This window comes from Equus caballus, chromosome 4 (genome assembly GCF_041296265.1).
Source record: "Equus caballus isolate H_3958 breed thoroughbred chromosome 4, TB-T2T, whole genome shotgun sequence".
In the NCBI taxonomy this organism is placed as follows: Eukaryota; Metazoa; Chordata; class Mammalia; order Perissodactyla; family Equidae; genus Equus; species Equus caballus.
In genome coordinates, this window is record NC_091687.1 from 111,858,190 (window position 1) to 111,877,773 (window position 19,584).

At 37.4% G+C, this 19,584-nt stretch overlaps 1 protein-coding gene across 3 annotated transcripts in view; it reads left to right on the top strand.

The window, feature by feature from the left end:
- The window catches only part of UBE3C (ubiquitin protein ligase E3C), a 124,055-nt gene that overhangs the window by 33,447 nt on the left and 71,024 nt on the right, over positions 1 to 19,584 (top strand). For all 3 annotated transcript variants that reach the window (XM_023640117.2, XM_023640115.2, XM_023640116.2), the window contains 6 exons: positions 1,360 to 1,475; positions 8,437 to 8,594; positions 11,610 to 11,763; positions 12,183 to 12,403; positions 12,903 to 13,057; positions 16,469 to 16,656. In XM_023640117.2, the coding sequence (XP_023495885.1) occupies positions 1,459 to 1,475; positions 8,437 to 8,594; positions 11,610 to 11,763; positions 12,183 to 12,403; positions 12,903 to 13,057; positions 16,469 to 16,656 (893 nt within the window). In that variant the 5' untranslated portion in view covers positions 1,360 to 1,458. The remainder of the gene's footprint in view (positions 1 to 1,359; positions 1,476 to 8,436; positions 8,595 to 11,609; positions 11,764 to 12,182; positions 12,404 to 12,902; positions 13,058 to 16,468; positions 16,657 to 19,584) is intronic.

Here is a 19,584-nt window from a genome sequence, read left to right on the forward strand (position 1 = left end):
CAGAGTTATTTCTACCCAACTTAGGACATACCCTAATTTGTTATGCAGAATGCTTTTGCATTGGTATTTTAATTGTTTGATAACATTTTGTATCAAGTAAGTGTTACTATCAAAGGAGAAACTCCTTAAAGATAGCAGGCAAAAAAAGGTTATGTGGCACTCTTAAGAAGCTATCTTAACTTTAACTGGTTCTAAATGGGCCTTATGAAATGAACAAATAACAGTCTGTTTTACAAAAATATAGTGGAGAAAGCAAAAGAGATTTCTTGTTAGGTATTGAATTATCAAAACCATTTATGGCAGCTACATCCATACTAGATAATCAGGCCTCCTGGATGCAAGTTAGACAGACACCTAACTCAGCATTGCTGAGCTCACTGACCAGTTACTGTGTCCAGAGAATGGGGAGTTCTGGTCAGCCCAGACACGTACCTGCCCCTCTCTCCCCCCGCCAGCTATACTGAGGTATAATTGACGAATAAAATTGTAAGATATTTAAAGTGCACACTATGATGATTTGACATACATAGACATTGAAATGCGAAAGGATTCCTCCCATCTACTTAAGTAACACATCCATCATCTCACACATTACACCCCTGACCTTTTACTGGGAATAGTGGGGCCGTATGATTGCCTTTTTTACCACAATTTCATGGAATTAGGGAAGAGGAGTATCCAAAAGGAAAGGATGCTGGAGACACAGAGGAAAAAGGTACAAAGAAGAAACAGATATCCTGTGTAACTTGTGATTAATATTGTGTTTCTTATATATTTTTATTACAGATTGCTCATTTTTGCAAATTAACTGGGGTTTTTTGTTTTTTTTGTCTTTTTTTTTTTTTATTGAGGAAGATTTGACCTGAGCTAACATCCGCTGCCAATCTTCCTCTTTTTTGCTTGAGGAAGTTTACCCTGAGCTAACATCTGTGCCAGTCTTCCTCTGTTTTCTATGTGGGTCACTGCCACAGCATGGCTGGCTAGTCGTGTGGGTCTGCACCTGGGATCGAACCTGTGAACCTGGGCCACTAAAGTGGAGCGCACGGAATTTAACCACTACACCATGGGGCTGGCCCACAAATGAACTGGTTTTGTTTCATATTTACATGAGTTTTAAATGTACTTTGTTTTAATAATAAATTTGTTAATTTAGCTTAATACTGATGTGCTATTTTATATTTTAAGATGGAAAATTCAAAGTGTGTATACTACTAAATAAAATCTGACTTATTTTGTTTGTTATCATGTTTTGAGTAAGTATCTGTTTCCCTCTTAAGGATATTTGGAATGTGATGTAATTTAGTAAACAGTTAGCTTTTTGTGGATCAAGGTTGTAATCTATATGTTTTGCTGTTTCAGATATGGCTGTATCAGAACTTAATTAAACACAGCTCTCTGTTTGTCCAGCAGTTGGATGGGTCTGAGAGACTGACATGCTTATTTCAAATTAAGAGGTTGATGAGCCTCTGTTGCAGGTAAAGCCCGTTGTTGTCAGCAGTTTATATAAGATGGTGGTCACTTTGTCTGGAGGAGCGCTCTTTGGTTTTCATTTCCTGAGACTCTCGAATATTCTGTGTGTTACAGTTTTCACTCCTGGTGATTCTGGCCTGGTAGAAATTAGAATGTAGATATAAATACCCCTTCCAGGTGATATTTTTTTCCAAGTATGCCCTGGAATTACCTTGTGAAATGTCAGACATCTTGGTTGCTAGCAAATGGATTGACCAATTGAGAGGACTCTGCTGTGGGAATGACTCCGTTCACCAAGGGTCTGTGCTGAAGTACGGCTCTTCAGAATAGGCCTTTCATCAGGCTCGTTATGATTTATGTATGAACTTAAGTCACTCCCGTGACTTTCTTGGGTTCAGTCTAAAACAGCATATTTCAGTGACAAGAGCTGTAGTACGTGACTGAAAGAGCAAGTTAACTTCCTTACCATTTTTAAAAAATTGCTTAGATCTGCACAGTAGCACAATTTTCAAATGATTCTGAGCCTTCAGTATAATTTCAGTTAATTTTCTGGAAGCTCTGGGTACTGAAGTTTATTTAGGATTGCTGTCAGAACTAGGCCTTTTTAAGTGACTTTTCCAAAATTCTAAGTTGGACTGAAGATAGGAGTGGAGAACCTGTTAGAAGAGAGAGAACCCAGAGAGTCACAGCTCCCAAGAATTCTTTTTCCCTAACTCCTTGTGTTTCTCGGGAAAATTTTTACTTTGAAAAACACCTTGTATACGTTTATTCTCTAAAGCAGGAGTCAACAGACTTTTTCTGTAAATGCCTAGATAGCAAGTATTTTAGGGTTTGTGGGCCCATCTGTGATCTGTGTTATTTATACTTTCTTCTCTCTTACAACCCTTCAAAAATGTAAGGAGTACTCTCCACTCAAGAGCCACACACCGTCTGTGGCCGGTTTGGCACACAGGGTTTACTTTGCAGACACCCAGCATACTTTTGAAGATACTCATTTAGCAAGCAATTTTAATAGATGATATATCAAAATATAATTTCTCCCTTTTTTCCCAACTTTTTGTTTTGAAAAATTTCTGACACCAGAAAAGTTGAAAGAATACGTTTATATCCTCCACCTAGATTCAAAAGCTAACATTTTGCGACATTTGCTTTCTTTCTGTCTACATATATATGTTGTTTTTCTAAAGCATTTGAAAGTTGCAGACATCGTGACATTTTACCCCAATTCATCATACATCTCCTAAGAATAGCACATTCTTTAATATAATCATAATGCTATTTTCACATCTAAGATAATTAATAGTAATTCTCTAATAGCATGTAATATACGCTCCATAGTCAGATTTTCTCAGTTATCTCAAACCTATCTTTTTTATTTGTTTTGATGATCCCAGGATCCATTTGTTTCACTTATTCCTCTATCTCTTGTATTTCCTATTAACTGGAAGTCGGATCTAGAGAAAGGTTTTTCAGCCTTGTCCTGTTGACATTTTGGGCTGGACCATTCTCTCTTGTGGACCAGTCCTGTGCATTGTAGTATGTTTTAGCAGCATCCTTACCCTCTACACACTAGATGTTAGTGGCACCCCACTCTCAACCAAACATGTCTCCAGATACTGCCAAATGTTGCCCCCAGTAAGAACCACTGATATTGGGGCTTTATTTGATTCAATTTAAACATTTTTAATAAGAATGCTTCATAGCAGGTAATGTGAGAATCATATGACATCAGGTGGCGAGAGACATTGAGGGATAACCCATTATTAGTGAGGCTAAGTGAAGGTAGAAACTACTCTCTCTCTCTCTAATGTAAAGGTATATTTTCTTCTTGGTCATTAGACGTGGTCTGTGGGATGATAATTTGGTATTATGTGAATACCACCTTCCGTCTAGTGATTTAGCTTTGTGGATTGATGATCTATGCTTGAATCAGTTGTAACATCCATGGTTTGTATAATGGTGATTTTTCTAATTCTGTTGTTTCTTCAGCGTTAGTTAGTTGGCATTATTTGTGAAGAAGACCCTTCCTCCTTTTCCCTTTACTCTCAATAGGCCTCGTATATTTTTAAAAATACAGTGTATGATAATAAATTTTTCTTTTTGATGGTCATGTTTAGGTAGAGGGAACCCTTTAAGGAACATCTGTGTCCCTTTGACGTGGTCCCATTAGTCTTTTGAGAGCATCTTTACTTTCTGTGACCGCAAAATATCCTGGGTTCAACTTGTACTTCCTCTGGAAGCCCCAGGCCTGGGGGTATTTTCTGTGAGGAATCTGGTTCTTTTTGCTGAGGAATGAAGTAAAATTAAAGGGTAATACGTTAGATATTTTATGTCAAGTGTGTGATAGTAATAAGCCAACAATCTTATCTGCCGTGTGCCGGACATTGAATTTTAGGTGCTTTGGCAAGTTACCAGAGAAAGGGTGTTTGCCTTCTTTTGCTCTTGAAGCTCTTTTCATATCCATAGAAATTCAAGAGAAGTTTTTAAGAGGTGGAAAAGCTGGGTTTTACGTTAAGAAGATCGTGTACCTTATTATGTATAAAATACTTGAATTAATAGGTAACATGGAAGTTGATGCCACATAACTTTAGGATAAGTGGAATTTGGATCAGTGCAGTATTGGAGTAGAGGTCAGAAGACCTGGATTCTTGTCTGCCTCTGTGGCTTGCCAGCTTAGGGGCCTGATATGAGTTAACTGGATCTGCTTTTCCTTAATTGTGAAGTGAGGAATGTTCGATGAGACAGGTCCTTCCAGGTCCAGTGTTTCAGTACTGCGTGGATGGTTGGACTGATGGGTAAACCTCTACTCAAAGAAAATGGTCTCCTAGTCACCTCAATCCTTCAAGCTACCTTTTCCTTTCCTTGGACACTGCATGTTAAAGGTGTCATGGGCTCATAAGACCTAATGGTACAACAATCATTGTTGGCGTCTAGCACAACTCTTAAGGTATAAAGATACTAACATTGTTTACAAATAGCTACTTATCTACTTAAATTCAGTAAATTTATTTTGAAAATATAGGTAATTTTTAAAAACTAATGAATTAACATTACTTGTATTTCTTCTTATGTGAGCATCCATTACGAACAACATTGGGGTTGGCTAATCAGTTGATTTATTAAAAAATTTTATTGAGTTCCTACTAAGAGCTCAGGCCAGTTCTCAGCACTAGGATATGGCTGTGCGAAGGCAGAGAAGGGTCCTGCTCTCCTGGAGCTTATAGCTCATCTGGGAGACTGAGAATAAACATAATCAAGTAAAATATAAATGTCTTTGTACAGAAAAGGTAAATGTTAAATAATGTAAGTGTTGAGGAAAGGGGGATGTGAAACTTGGAGAGTGTGGGTTGACTTGAGAGAGTCTGACAGGGAAGGTGTCCTTGAGGAGATGACTAGGTGGGAGGGATGGAACTGGCTGTGTGGCTGTCAGAGCCTGCGGGGGGTGCTGGAAGTGCGCAAGGGGGAAGGGGAAGGGTGAGGGTGAGAGAGCAGGCGGTTATCAGGACCTGGAAGGGATTTTCTTTAGGACTTTGTCTTTCTTTTCTTTCTTTTTTTTTTTTTAAATAAAGATTGGCACCTGAGCTAACATCTGTTGCCAATCTTCTTCTTTTCTTTCCTTCCTTCCTTCCTTTCTCTCTCTCCCTCTCTTTCCCTTTCCCTCTCTTTCTCTCTCCCTCTGTTTCCCTCTCCTCTCCCTCCCCGTACATAGTTGTATGTTCTAGTTGTGAGTGCCTCTGGTTGTGTAGGACTTTGTCTTTCATACTGAGACAGCAAGGAAGCCAAAGGAGAGTTTGAGCAAAGAGTGACCTGAACTGAATTTTGTTTCTTCCCTGTCTTGTAATGTTTTTATGTTTTATATTTTAATGTTTGTAATGTTGTTATGAAATTTTCAAACATGAAAGAGTAGAAAAGTGGTACAGTAAATGCTCGTTTGCCTGCCATCTGGAGTCAACAATTTTTAACATTATTGACCACCGTTAACATTTTGCTAAATCGTTTCGAGGTAACGTAGTGACACTCCACTCACTCACTGCTTCAGTATCCATCTCCCAAAAAGACACTCCTCCATCCCACAGTTCCGTTATTATGCCTATAAAGATGGCTGAGAATGGCATTAACTAACCCTGGAGTGGCCAGACGGTCTCGTCTGACAGTCCTAGTATAGCTCCCCTTTCATTCAGAAATGGCTCAGCTCGGCTACTGTGTCCAATACTCAGTCCATGTTCAAGTTTTCTCTTTTCAAAATATACTTTATAGCTGTTTTCCTTTCTTCCTCCCTCCCTCTACAGCTCCGCTTCTGTCTTTCCTTCTTCCCTCCCAGAATCTAATTGACCACCACTATCTTTGACGACATCTAAATCTTTTAATCTGGAATAGTCCACACCTCTAATTTATGTTTTAATACAACTGCTGACTAGTGTGTTGAAAACAGACTGCAGGGGAGTAATGGCAGAAACAGGGATCAGTTCGAGAGAGCAGTAATCCAGCCAAGAAATGATATGTCTGGGGCCATGGTGATGGCAGTGGGAATAACATGAGTTGGTTGGATTCTGGTAGAGCCAACAGGATTTACTGACAGACTGCATTAGGGTTTCAGATAATGAAGAGTCGAGGATGGATACCAGTTTTGGTTTGAACATTTAGTTGGATGAGGTAGTTTTAAACCCTAGGGAACATAAACATGAGTGAGATGACGTGAATTGTATAGAAAGAGAAGAGAACCAAAGACTGATCCCTGGGGCACCCTTACGTTAGGAGGCTGTGGAGAAGAGAATCCAAGGCCCTGGCATCTGAGTAAAGAAAACACAGGGGAAGAGGACAGATTGGGGGGAGTGCTCACCACCATAGATGAAATCAGAGAATTGATCATTGAGTTGGTAATGTTCAGTATTATTTTCCAAAAGAAAAATCAGGACTCCCATAAGAATGTGTCAATAATTTTATTTAACTTATTAATTAATGAGGGAACCAGTAGGATGTTACAACTGGTTCAAATGAGGACTTATCTTACAGAAATTTACGTTCTGTATCTGACGGAAACCTTTTGCATTGCCAGGAATAGGAATAATTTATACAGTATATATATATATATACTGTATGGTATATACTGTATGGATATATATATATATATATATATATATATATATATATATACTGTATGGGAAACATTCCTATTGGTTTTCTACGTGTTGTCTTCTCTCTCTCCAGAGGTGTAAAGTAGCCTAGTGGAAGACAAGGTGGAGGTAACCCAATGAGTGAGCTGGACAGACCACCCAATAATCTTCTTTTTTTTTTTGGTGCCTGTTTCACAGTCTTACAGTTTTTCCCAGTAGTAATACTGTTGGTGACCTTGATGAGAACAGTGGTGGGGGAAGGTCTGATTGGATCAGATTTAAGAGGAATTGTAAATAATGAGTTCTGCAAAGGGAGCAGAGACATGGAATAGTGAGACATGGCAAGGGCAGTGGCATCTGGACATTAAGGAAAAATTAATAGCATGCTTGTTGATGATCCAGTATGAGAGGGAAAATTGCAGGAGAAGGGATTGCTGGAACAAAGCCTCTGAATGATTATATAAGAGGTCAGGATATAGTTGGAGGGTTATAGGATTTGGCTTTGGTTGGGAACAAGGGCGGTTTATTCATGTTTTCAAGAAACAGACAACCCAGTTAAAAGACTGGGTAAGAGATTTGGGCACTTTTAAAAAGGAGATATGTGAATGACCAGTAAGCACTTGAAAAGATATTCATCTTAAATAATCAAAGAAATACAAATTCAAATCACAATGAAGTACAATTACACAGCCATTAGAATGGCTCATATTTTTACAAGTACTATTACCAAGTGTTAAGGTTATGGAGCAACTGGGACTCTCATATACTGCTGTTATAACTTTGGTAGTTTCTTTTAAACTTAAATGGATAGCTACCATGTGACCCTGTGATTCCACACCTAGGAGTTTACTCAAGAGAAATGAAATTTAGATCCACACAAAGGCTTGTCCTTGAATGTTCATGACAGCTTTATTTATAATAGCAAAAGACTGGAAATGACCCAAATGTCAATTAACATGTGAATAGATAACCAAAATGTGGTATTTCCATGCTGTGGAATACTACTAGCAAATAAAAGGACTAAGTTTTTGACACATGTTGGATAAATCTCAGAAAGATGCGAAGTGTAAGAATCTAGACATTAGTGAGTACATACTGTATAATTCCTTATGCAAACTAATCTATAGTGACAGAAAGTTGGTTGGGGTGGGGGAGTTGGAGGGAAGAGTTGGCCGGAGAGGACCAAGAGGAAATCCCGGAGGTGATGGGTGTGTTGAGCATCTTCCTTGTGGTGTGATGTGCATTGCTTACTTTAAACGAGTGTGTATTATTGTATGTCATTGTCTCGAGACAGTTGATTTTAAGAAAAGACAGTGTCTGTTTTAAAGAAGACTTAATTTTGTGATACCTAAGCCTTTAATTTTCGTAGTAAGAAGGGACTCTAGTCAAAATGATAGACTTAAGATGAGAAATATATTATTAACTTTTACTTAGGGGATATTGCAGGCATGGAAAGTCTTGAAGGCGTCCTTGAAAAAGATCCTTCTCTGAGTTGAATTAGGTGAATTAGTTGCAGCTTCTCTTGGTATAATGCATGGGTTACAACACGCTTACATGGCATTTGTGATCTTCCATTTTCCTTGTCTGTTTCTCCCTCTATGATTGTGCATTTTTCATCTCTGTAAACCGAGTGCCAACATGTTGTTTGGCACATAATAAGGACTCACAAAAAAAGTATGAATGACAGATTGATTATTTTGTCTGTCTTTGAGTTTTGCCTCTTTTCAGAGAGATTCTAGGATTAGAACAGAATGGCTCAAGCACTTACCATAGTGAATGAGAGTAATTTGAGGAAACTTTTGGTGACATTTGCCATCCAGTAAGTATGTGAATACTTTTTTCATTTTTACAGGTTACTGCAAAACTGTAATGATGACAGTTTGAATGTTGCACTTCCAATGAGAATGCTTGAGGTGTTTTCATCTGAGAACACTTACTTGCCAGTTTTACAAGATGCTAGCTATGTGGTGTCAGTAATTGAACAAGTTTTGCACTACATGATTCAACATGGTAAGTCATGGATGGGGTCAGAACTCTGGATTCGCTTTATTGTGTGAGGTGAGCATAGGCTCGGGTGCTTTTTAGAGCTTGTACAATCACTCTGAAGATCACAGTATGACTTTTCTAACAGAAGCATCATGCACAGTTGAGGGGAACACCTCCTGGGAGTCACCCATTCTAACATTTGTCCTTATCTCTGTTCACCCTAAAAATTTGGAAAACATGTTTAATCTCTTTACTTAAATTTTCCTGTTGCTTGAAAGTGAAGCAAATTAATATATGCCTTAAGACATTGTTGCAGGTACTGTAACCAAATATTTATGTCTGCAGTGCAGCGGCCAGGCCTTCATAAGCGAGCTGCAGCATCCTGAGTTGATAGGAATGATAACATCACAGATACATGAGATAAGTCAACTGGAGAACCCGTCTTATTAAAAAGTAAATCCTAGTTTTCATGCTAGTTCAGTAGAGGAGAGTAAGATATTGAGTTTATTTGAATGTTCTTACTAACTTGGTGTTAAAGCTTTTATGCATTGACACTCTCCTTAAAATGACTGTATTATGTAAGATATAATAACCTAGATCCAAAGTTGCTCTGAAGACACATTAGTGACATTGTTTTGGAGAAAGACTATAAAGTACATATGCTTTTAAAAACCTTTTATGATGAATTAAGCAATATAAAGTAAAACAAAAATTTAAAAAATTTGATTCCCAGTGTTCTCACAGGTAGAAAGTCAAACACTTTAGAGCTCCTGGACCCTGAAAGTACTAGTCAGCCTTAAAGAATATGTGCGTTGTTGGTCATAAAAGGAGCTGTAGATAGTTTTGGAAAGTATAGTTACTCATAAGAACAAATAATTTTGCTTTTGTTTTTGTGAATTGTGTACTAATCTAAGTTAGTCTGTCTAGCCAAATCTAGCCAATTTAATCCTCCAGATTAAAAAGGTAGAAATTAAATTCACATACATCCCAGCCGTACTGTTTGGCTTAGATTTAACAGAAGCCCTACTTAGTTTGTTGAAAAACTAAGGAAACTACTAAGTTAAAAAAAGTAAATTGAAAGTTTTGGAATTTGATCTTTTAAAAGACAAACTAGGGGTTGGCTCCTTGGCCTAGTGGGTAAGTTGGACACGCTCCACTTTGGTGGCCTGGGTTCAGTTCCCAGGCACAGACCTGCACCACTAGGTGGTGCATGCTGTGGCTGTGACCCACACACAAAATAGAGGAAGAGGGGCACAGATAATAACTCAGGGCCAGTTTTCCTCAGCAAAAAACAAGACAGTTAATGGTAATTAGAAATGGGCCGTTGTATTAATATGATGCGCTATTGTGTATATTGATTTAAAGCTAAGCACTCAATGAGAATGTTTACTTTTCTTGTTTTCTAAAAGTGTAAAGAAGATAACTAAGAAATATGCATCGTTTTGAAATGTGTCTAGAAATAGGAAATGCTTCAAAATCTTACATTGAAATTGCTTCTTCTAGCATCATCTGTGGTATTGCCATTTTTCAGCTGTTTTGATAAATTACTTACTGAAGTTATTAGTCAATAAAATTTTAACATTCTATTTATTTATTATAGTTTGTATTGTTTTTATATATTATGTGCTGTGATTTAACATGAAGCTTTTTAGCAATTGCAACAGAGCTTTAATACTCTAGTCATGCTGTCAGTTAATCTGTTCACTATACACGTATATCGATGTTACTATATTAATGATGTGATACTTTAAAAAATTTCTTGATGTGCTTAAAAATTTTTTTTTTGATTTATTTACATCTTTTCAGTTTTATAACAAAAGAGCTCTCCAGCTTTCTTGTTGAGTTTCACTAGTAATCAATATATATGAGGTTAGAATTGGGATAGTTACAGAGTAGGTCTGACAATAAAGCACCGAGTAACCACTGTTTAGTAATTGTAACTCAAGTATGAGAGTGATAGGACTGTTGTCAAAAAGTAAACCAAGCAAATGATTGTGGTTTCAGTGTGCACTACCAAATGTGCTTGACAGTAATGAGTTGTTCACAAACTACACTTGCAAATGGTTCTTATTACTTTAGAAGACAGGGGTAAGTATTTCTAAAAAGATTCTATGATTTGGATCATTGGTGATACCAGAGTTTATGTTCATTCAGGCCTAGAAATCTCATCAAAGGCTTAGAAAGGTCCTGAAAGTTGTTTCTTCTGCTTATATAGAAGTTGCCTTTAAAACAGTTAAATTCCTTGGTGCCCATATTGTGGTCTCCAAAGATATAATTTCCTCTAAGAGGAATTTAAGAGTCCCTGGAGAAAAGGCTGATTTCACATCTTGGTCAGGAGATGAGACGGTGAGACTGGGACCTCTTGTCCCATCAGAAAGCAGAGATGCTCCCAGTGACCACTGGGTCTCAGGGGCCCTTCTAATATTTACCCCATTGGCCAAAGACAGCACAATTGGAGTATCAGTGAGGCTAACAAGTGCAGTGAATAGAAATATATCAATATGTTTAAGCCCATGAGTTCAACATGATATTTTTTTTAAACCATAAAACTAAATACTTGGAGGATGCTGAAGGGACAAATAAAAAAAGTCACAACATATGGGCCTTCCTTGGATCCTGATTCAAACAAATTTATAACATGAGACAATTGGAAACTTGAACACTGACTAGATGTTTATAGTATTAAGGAATTACTGTAATTTATTTTAGCTGTGATAATGATGTTTTTAAGAAAAGTCAAGTCCTCATCTTTGATGATACACTGAAGTAATTATATCTTGGGTTTATTTCCAAATGAGTGGCGGTATAGGTGATTGGCTGTACTTGATAATTGTGGATGCTGGGTAGTGGGTACATGGGGTTTATGTACCATTTCAGGCTGCTTAAGAATTTGTTTAAAGTTTTTCTTAATAAGTTGAAGAAAACTTAAATAAATTTGGACCTATAGAGATTTATAAAAAGCACTTAAAAATGGATGTTTTTTTCCTTATTATAAGAAAAGGTACCAAATTTTAACTGTGTATTTTTCCTTTCTTTTAGGGTATTATAGATCTCTCTATTTGTTAATTAACAGCAAGCTTCCATCAAGTATTGAATATTCTGATTTATCTCGAGTACCTGTAGCAAAAATTCTGCTAGAGAATGTTCTAAAACCATTGCACTTTACTTACAACTCATGTCCAGAAGGTGCAAGGTGAGAATGGAATCAGTTTATTGGTTTTGTAATTTCATAAGATCTATACCTACCAGTAACTTTTACACAGGATGCTGTTTTAAATATAGACTTGAAAGTCAAAATTTTACTTTATTAATGTGACTTAGTTTAAAGAAAAATGTACTTTTTATTTCTGGCCTGCACCCTAATATAAATTTATAATTCTGGTGACCTGGTTATTTTCTTGCTTTCTAGTAGCTGTCAAATAAATATAAAAACATGACAGAGTTTTCTTAATGGGGAAGACACAAAATTAAGTTCATTTCAGGATGATCTAGTTGATATTGAATGCTTAACTTGTATTAGTTGAGAAGGAGAGTTTGAAAGTTAATTTTAATCAATGATTTTGTGAAAGATATGTTTTGATTTTATTAAAAGCTTCCATTTTTCTTTTCCAGGCAACAGGTTTTTATGGCCTTCACAGAGGAGTTTCTGGCAGCACCTTTTACAGATCAGATCTTTCATTTCATCATTCCGGCATTAGCAGATGCACAGACTGCCTTCCCTTACGAGCCCTTTCTGAATGCACTGTTGTTAAGAGAGCATAGATGTTCCAAAGCGAGTGCCGGAGCACCAGGGCTTCTCTACTTTGTTTTAACTGTTGGTGAAAATTATTTGGGTATGAAATACAAGATATGTTTTACCTGAACCCCCCACATAGGTAGTATTAGCAGATAAGTCAAGAGAAGGCAAGGTGGCAAGTGTCACGTTGTCAAGATGGCCTCTGGGGTGGGAACTTCTTAGAAGACTGTATTTGCTGAAGGACTGTGTCCTGGGCAGGGACCCTGGGGAAAGTTTTCAAGCACAGTAAAAAAAAGTCTGATTTAGATACATGTATAAGTCCGCGCAGGTGAAAAAGAATTTTAGAGTTGAGTGGGAGAACTCCTCTGAGTGCAGGGATGTTTTCCCCATTTGTGCTAAACTTCTCATGCGCCTATTCTAGATTTCTAGCGTCTTCCTCTAATATATTTTAATACACATCTCTGTGCATGAATTTGTAGAATTTTAATAGTAAGTTCTGAAGTGCCTCTCTGAGTATGAAGAAAAATGATGCCTGAGTTTTCTAGTTTCTTTTTGATCTCTTTTAATTAGATGTTATAATTGATTGTTTTACAAAGGGACCCTCTCTGAGGAAGGACTGCTAGTGTATTTAAGAGTGCTCCAGACCTTCCTTTCTCAGTTACCGGTTTCACCTGCCAACACAAGCTGTCAAGACTCAGCCAGTGACTCTGAAGATGAGAGTGAAGAGACAGACAAGCAGATGGGCACTCCAGTAAGCTCCCCTGGACCTGTGTGTAGACAACTTCATCTGACTTTGAAGTTGTTTTTAACTTTCTCCATCCTTATTTTTAATTGTATAATAATGTATTAAAGCATGCTTGTGGTAAAGCGTTTGTTCAGATCAAGCCCTCTTACCTGCACCACCATTGTGCTCTCCTCAGAGATAGCCATCCTAGTGATTGGAAGGACACTCTTCCAGACCTTTCCCTGCATGTCTGTAGAAGTATGTGGAGATGCATAGTTTTGTGTTTGTTGTTTTATGTGAAATCGGGTCATACTGTATATTAAGTTAATTATTACTTAGGAAATGTTTCCTAGAAGTGAAATTATTGGGTTAAAAGCTGAAGTTCCTCGTTCTCAGCAAGTGCACTTCCTTTGTCAGAGACTATTCTATTTTTTTGAAGAATTTTTTTATAACGGCTTTTACTTTACCATAAAAATTTACCCTTTTAGGGGCTGGCCCCGTGGCTGAGTGGTTGGGTTCTTGTGCTCCGCTGTAGACGGCCCAGTGTTTCATTGGTTCGAATCCTGGGTGTGGACATGGCACTGCTCATCAAACCATGCTGAGGCAGCGTCCCACATACCACAACTAGAAGGACCCACAACGAAGAATATACAACTATGTACCGGGGGGCTTTGGGGAGAAAAAGGAAACAAATAAAATGTTTAAAAAAAAAATTTATCCTTTTAAAGTGATGTACAGTTCAGTGATTTTCCAGTATGTGAACCTAACTAAGCAGCCATCACCACTCTCCAATTTTAGGACCTTTTCATTGCTCCACAAAGAAACCCCATATCCATTAGCAGTCACTTCCTTTCCCCCTTTTCCTCAGCCCCTAAAAGGATAAAAAAAAAGCTTAAGCTCCTTATCCTTCTTACCCTATCTTGTCAACACCAAGTAATGTCTTCTGTTAATTTTTGCCAATAATACAGATGATAAATGTTATGATTTATTTTAAAATTAATTTTAAGTCACGTATTATCTCTAAGTCCGCCTTCTCCCATTTTTTGCCCAGCATTGTTTACTCTGTATTTTCAAGGAATAAAAAGCTTTACGTTATATACACACACACATCATTTGTGTGTCTTACATGGGTGATATATCTGCCACTGCCCTCTTTTTCTCTTAATTATACAATTGAAATCCCTTGAGGCAGTAAAAGGTTTTCAATATTTTTGTGTTAGGATATTTGACATTGATCAGTACTAAGTCTCATCTCAGGAACAAGACACTTGCGAGTGGCTCGTGTGTCCCCGGTGAGGTAAACCTTCAAGGTTTGGTGCTATGAAAGGGTGTGTTAGTGTGGTGCCTTCTGGGTACAAACAGCTTCATTAGCACGGATGGAAGAAGCCGGAGCAATAGGAAAAGGAAAACAGATTAGTCAGTGCCGGGGCTTAACGAAGGGGCAAAACTGAGCTTTTTGGGGGATGCTGGAACTGCTGCATCTTGTCGAAACAGAACTGTGCACCAGAAAGTTTCCATTTTATTGTATGATCAAAAAAAGAAGTAGGTAGAATGTGGATAAAACTTTTGTTTTTAGAAGATGGTTTTTTAATTCTTAATTATCTTCTAGAGAATTTGTGAAATTAAAATCGTGTTTATACACAGTATCATTTGTATCCACGTGAAGATGAAGCTGTGGGCTGTGTTTGCTGGAGAGACGCCAGGAAGGGAAGTCCTTCCTCACTGGACACACAAACAGAGGCAGAGCAGGAGGACACGTGGGGCAGAGGAGCACGCTGCGGCTCGCCTGCCTGTGGCTGTGCTTTCACGTTTAAAAAGTGCAGTTTGACTCTTCCTCACATGTCTGAAACATTTTGCCCTGGTGTATTTTTCTTCTTCAGTATCTCAGGGTTTCAGGATCTGTTTATTACAGTTATATGACTTTATACTTTGTTTCTCTTGTTTGTCTTTTCTCTTCATTTTTCCCTTGCCTTGGGTGTTGTCTGTTCTTTGCTGCCCACGTTTGGGTTCACAACTAATGACCTGGTTGTAAGCCGTGTGCTCACAGATTTGACTCAAAATCATTGTTTATTTCTGGGCCACATCTTTTGATGTCTGCTTATATATTACCTTTTCTTTTCTATGATACTTCATTATGTAGAATCTAATTTGATTATAATGAGATTTTTCTGGGGTCAAATTTTACTCTCTATAAGCTCTTAGGTTTCTGTATAATCAGTTATGGTTTTATGTATAATTTATTTTAAGAGTGTACACTACAAAAGTAGTAATACTAATGTAGTACTCTTGTTCTGACATCTTTTATTAGCTGCATCTTATTTAAAGATTGAAATTTGGGGGCCAGCCTGGTGGCATAGTGGTTGAGTTCGCATGCTCCGCTTCAGTGGCCTGGGGTTCACAGGTTCGGATCCCAGGCGCGGACCTGCACACCGATCATCGAGCCATACCGTGGCGGCATCCCACATACAAAATAGAGGAAGATTGGCACAGATGTTAGATCAGGGACCATCTTCCTCAAGCAAAAACAGGAAGATTGACAACAGATGTTAACTTCAGGGCCAGTCTTACTCACCAAAAAAAATATAGAGAGAGAGAGAGATCCATGTAGACCAGTTGAATAGATTTGAAGGTCCATAAACACATTTATCTAAAAAAAAGAAGAAGAGAAAGATTGAAGATTGGCAGATAGAATTTATTACTTTTATCTCTAAAACAGTGTTTTACTTGGTAGATTATTATAGATTACATAAATTATATCCATCCAAGTTTCCAAACTGTATAGTCAGCGATACCCAATGTCATTTGTATGTTCATATATATTCATAAATATATATACATATATATGAAAAAAGTATATATCTTTGGTTAATACCCCAAAAAGGTAAACTGCATAGAATATTAGCTCAGGTTTTACTCAGTGAATCAGATCTTCTGTGGAAATTAAGATATAAAATTATAGATTTTGTATTTTGTTTGATTTTTTAAAAAAATTATTTAATATTCTATTTTGCTTAGACTGTGATCTCTCAAATAATTTTAAATGGAAATTCTGTCAGATGATAATACATTTCCACATATGTATGCTGTCTTAATACAATGCAATCTAAAAAATATGAAATGAGCTTTTCTTAAAATATAAATACTGAAAATATGGTCACATCAGTAGGCAAAACTGAGTGTTCACAGTTCCTGCATTGTTATACTGGGCAAAATGGGTGCGTAATATAGATAGTGACTGGATCTGTGGAAGATTTCTGATTACTTTAATGGATGTGTTGGTAGATATTGACATGTTTGTTGTGATGTGGATAACTTTTAGATAATGCCTATCTTGTATTTTCACTTGGAGAAGAATAAGATTTTATATATGTTTGTAGCATTGTGTTAAGTTCTAATAGAGCATCGTTAACTTAGACTAATTTGTCTGGTGTGTTTTAGGAAGATGGTAGACTGTCAATACCCTACATAACAGAGGAATGTCTGAAAAAGTTGGATACAAAACAGCAGACCAACACCCTGTTAAACCTGGTCTGGAGGGACTCGGCCAGCGAGGAGGCCTTTACTCTGATGGCATCCATCTGCCACACGCTAATGGTGCAGCATCGGATGATGGTGCCAAAAGTCAGGCAAGTCTGCTTGGGTATTAATGTTACACGAACACTAAAGTCTGCTTTCCTCCCCTGTGATTTGTGTTGGTCTCAATCTGAATCAGTTTCACCTGCTATTTTCTGATAGAATATGGTTTAGAATATTCTGCTGTTCAAGCATTTCGTGGAAAATGAAAGTTTGTTTTTCTTTTCTAAACCAACTAATACTGTTTGAGTCCTTTTCCTGGCCTGTGAGGCTCTGAAGTGCACTGTGACATGTTAACAAATCAGATAAGCTCATTTTTCTGTGATATCTTGGGAATGAAAGAGGATTTTAGTATTTATTGGGTATTAAAAATTGGGGTCATGCCTGCATTATAGAATCAGTGTATTACATGTCTTTTTAGGTTTTTCGTAGCACTCTTTTTTGTCAGCTTGCCCCCGACAGTTTACTCCGGCACTTGGACATTTTTGTTTTTTAAAACTTTGAAATAAACTTTTGAGAGGGACTAAACAAAACATACGAGTTAAGATGTGGCTAATTTGTGTAGGTAAGTGTGACGGTAATCTTGAACTATTTTTTCCCCTGTTTTTTGAGTGATAGTTTAATGGTTTCATGAGAATTTAACAGAAAAATATTTAATAGAGTGCAGTGCAAAAATACGTAGTGGTTGTGCTAGGAGCTGAGGGACTGACGTTTCACAGCAGCCCGCTGGGAGGCACCATCTCTCGGTACGGAGGGCCTGTGCTGCATCAGATGAGTGGTGCTCCCCGAAAGAATCTGCTTCTGTGTTTAAGAAATGCCATCCCCAGACATGAAAAGAGCAGTGTCTTTTGGTTAGGAAAGCGTTCTTTGAAATGAACTGTATGTGAGGAACACGTCATCAGCTGAAACTGCCTTGTAAACACTAATGCAGCCAACTAATTAGGTGCTATCTTAGCTCACTGGTGTTTATTACTGCTGGAGGAAGTAAGATGTCAGTGAAACTGTGATCCCGAGATTAGGTAATTAGCTCTCTGTAGGCTGATTGCATTAGAGCAGGATGTGAGATCTGAGGAGCATAGCAGCTGAAGCAGGACGCTTGCTTTTATTGTAGCACAAAGCCCATTGCTTTGGATAGCAGTTACTGGATTTAAATGCATCACTGCCCTGGCCTGAGGTTTACTGGTGAACTGCTTCCAAAAGGGGTCTAATGGGTCAAGGAGCTTTATTTGGAGCCTTGATTTTATGAGTACAGCACCTATTTCCTCCAAGAAACTACTCTAGGGATTTTATTTATGGTTTAAATACATTAGGCTTTAAGTATTTAGAATGTTTTTCATAGCTCATCAAAGAGCAAATAGGCTTACTTTAACTGTTGTAGATTTTAACTGCTTTCAACTTTTTATTTTAAAGGTATTTAAAAGATGATTAGTAAATTCTTAGGCTGATAACTCACTCTCAGGTCCTCCCAGGCTCATGTTAGTCTCTCATTTTCAAGGTTGGGATTTGCAGTTTTAATTTCTGTTTGACATTGATTGTCAGGATGTATAAAGGAATATGGAGGCCCTTTTTACATTTATATGGAAAGATTTCCAAGGTAGATGCTTAAGTGAAAAAAGAAAGATAGAGAACAGTATCGATAATAACCTCCTTTTTTGGGGGTGGGCCTGGTGGAGTAGTGGTTAAGTTGGCATGCTCTGCTTTGGCAGCCCAGGGTTCTTTGGTTCAGATCCTGAGTGCGGACATACTCACCACTTATCAAGCCATGCTGTGGTGGGCTCCCTCATATAAAGTAGAGGAAGATGGGCACGGATGTTAGCTCAGGGCCAGTCTTCCTCAGCAAAAAGAGGAGGATTGGTGGCAAATGCCAGCTCAGGGCTAATCTTCCTCAAAAAAATAAAATAATAGTTGGATAAAACCCCTACTTTTTCTGTCAGAAAGGTGGAAAAAGAATGTGTACTTGTATTTGCCTAAAGAGATTTGGAAGCATACACAAGAAACTCATGAAAGTAATTACTCACTGTATTACTTACTGTAATTTTTACAGTATTTTAGAAAAAATTTGAGGATATACCTGCAGAGAGAAATTTGTTAATTTTTGCCTATGATTTCATGCTTGCTTTTTTAATCAATGATATTTTCAGTATAATCAATAGATTTAATCAGCTGTTAATTCATGTTAAAATTTGCATTCTATTATAAAGGTCAGATAAAATTTGTGACCTTTTAACATTTCAACACAATGATTTTATTGTGAACTCTTATTTTGGAGTCATGTAGATTATAAACTAATTGGCAGTAGTTATTGTTAGACACGTCAAATTAGTAAAATAGGCTTACTTAGTCAGATTAAGCAATATAATTAGTAGTAAGTTTTGAAACTTCTAAGAATTTTCTAAACATTTGTGAATGATAATTGGTTCACAGGAAATACAAGTAAACTTGGAAAAGGCATACACAAAGACTATTTAAAATTTTTTTTAAGTTTTCTTTTAAGAATAATGTTAAGAAATAGTGAGGGAAGGGAATGTCAAGGGCAATATCCAAGACAGTGAGTGCTGCTTAGCCCCATTCTAATTTAAACTGTAGTATGAGGGAAAGTACATTTTTTGAGTCCATTCATCTTAAAATCAGTTTTCAGGAGAAAAGAAACTGTTTAAACTGGTTATAGTTTTAGCACTGGAATGTTGATTTAACACAACTGTATGTCTCGAGCTTCTTGGTACCTCATTTGTGAAGAAAAATTTTTTGGCAAGTTACCTTAAACGGAAATATGTCTTAAAATTTTTATTATCATTAAGGAAATTTAGAATTTATTTTTAATGTTTCATTTTCTCAGAGCTGAAACGTTATGTGCGTATTTTAATGTTGCTTTTGCCAATAAAGTGATCCTTTCAGCAGGGGAACACCAGGTGCTCCCTGTGCACACTGTGCTGCAGGAGTGCAGTGGTCTCTATGTGGCTGGCTTGTCGTGTGCCTTTTCC